General features: G+C 37.4%; 1 protein-coding gene across 2 annotated transcripts in view; it reads right to left on the bottom strand.

The window, feature by feature from the left end:
* Positions 1-420, bottom strand: part of TBCE (tubulin folding cofactor E) — a 28,446-nt gene that overhangs the window by 3,698 nt on the left and 24,328 nt on the right. The window contains exon 12 of one of the 2 annotated variants that reach the window (XM_009082530.1): positions 1-12. This exon is cut by the window's left edge and continues 136 nt beyond it. In XM_009082530.1, the coding sequence (XP_009080778.1) occupies positions 1-12 (12 nt within the window). Of the gene's footprint in view, positions 18-420 lie in introns of both variants that reach the window. The other variant, XM_009082531.1, reaches the window with a different exon arrangement.

Genomic DNA, 420 nt, shown 5'->3' with positions numbered 1-420 from the left:
AGCAGGAAGGATCTGTACTGACACAGAAATGGCACAGAATATAATTATGTAACTTTCCAGAGAATAAAAATCTAATTAATGACACTGACTCTTTGGTCTTACTCAGGCGTTCAGTATGTTTTAACACCATCAAGAATCCCAAGTACTGACTTGATCTATATCATCAGAACACTGTAAAGCCATTAAGAACCTTACAGCCCCTATGTCTGTGTACTGACTGAGCCATAAGTGAATATCTCAGCAAAGATCTTACTGTATATGATGACACAAGGATGCTTTTTGTGCTATGGATCAGATGCTGCTTCTGCTCTCCTTCATGATAAATATTTGCTGAAAGTTTAGATAATGCTATTTTCCTATTGCAGGAGGACAACGTTGGTGTTAGTGTCACTGAAATAGATTCAACTATGCTGCTATGTT

Source organism: Acanthisitta chloris, unplaced genomic scaffold, assembly GCF_000695815.1.
Source record: "Acanthisitta chloris isolate BGI_N310 unplaced genomic scaffold, ASM69581v1 scaffold17179, whole genome shotgun sequence".
Classification (NCBI taxonomy): domain Eukaryota; kingdom Metazoa; phylum Chordata; class Aves; order Passeriformes; family Acanthisittidae; genus Acanthisitta; species Acanthisitta chloris.
The sequence above is the reverse complement of the archived record's forward strand: the minus strand, read 5'-3'. Positions and strand labels throughout refer to the sequence as shown.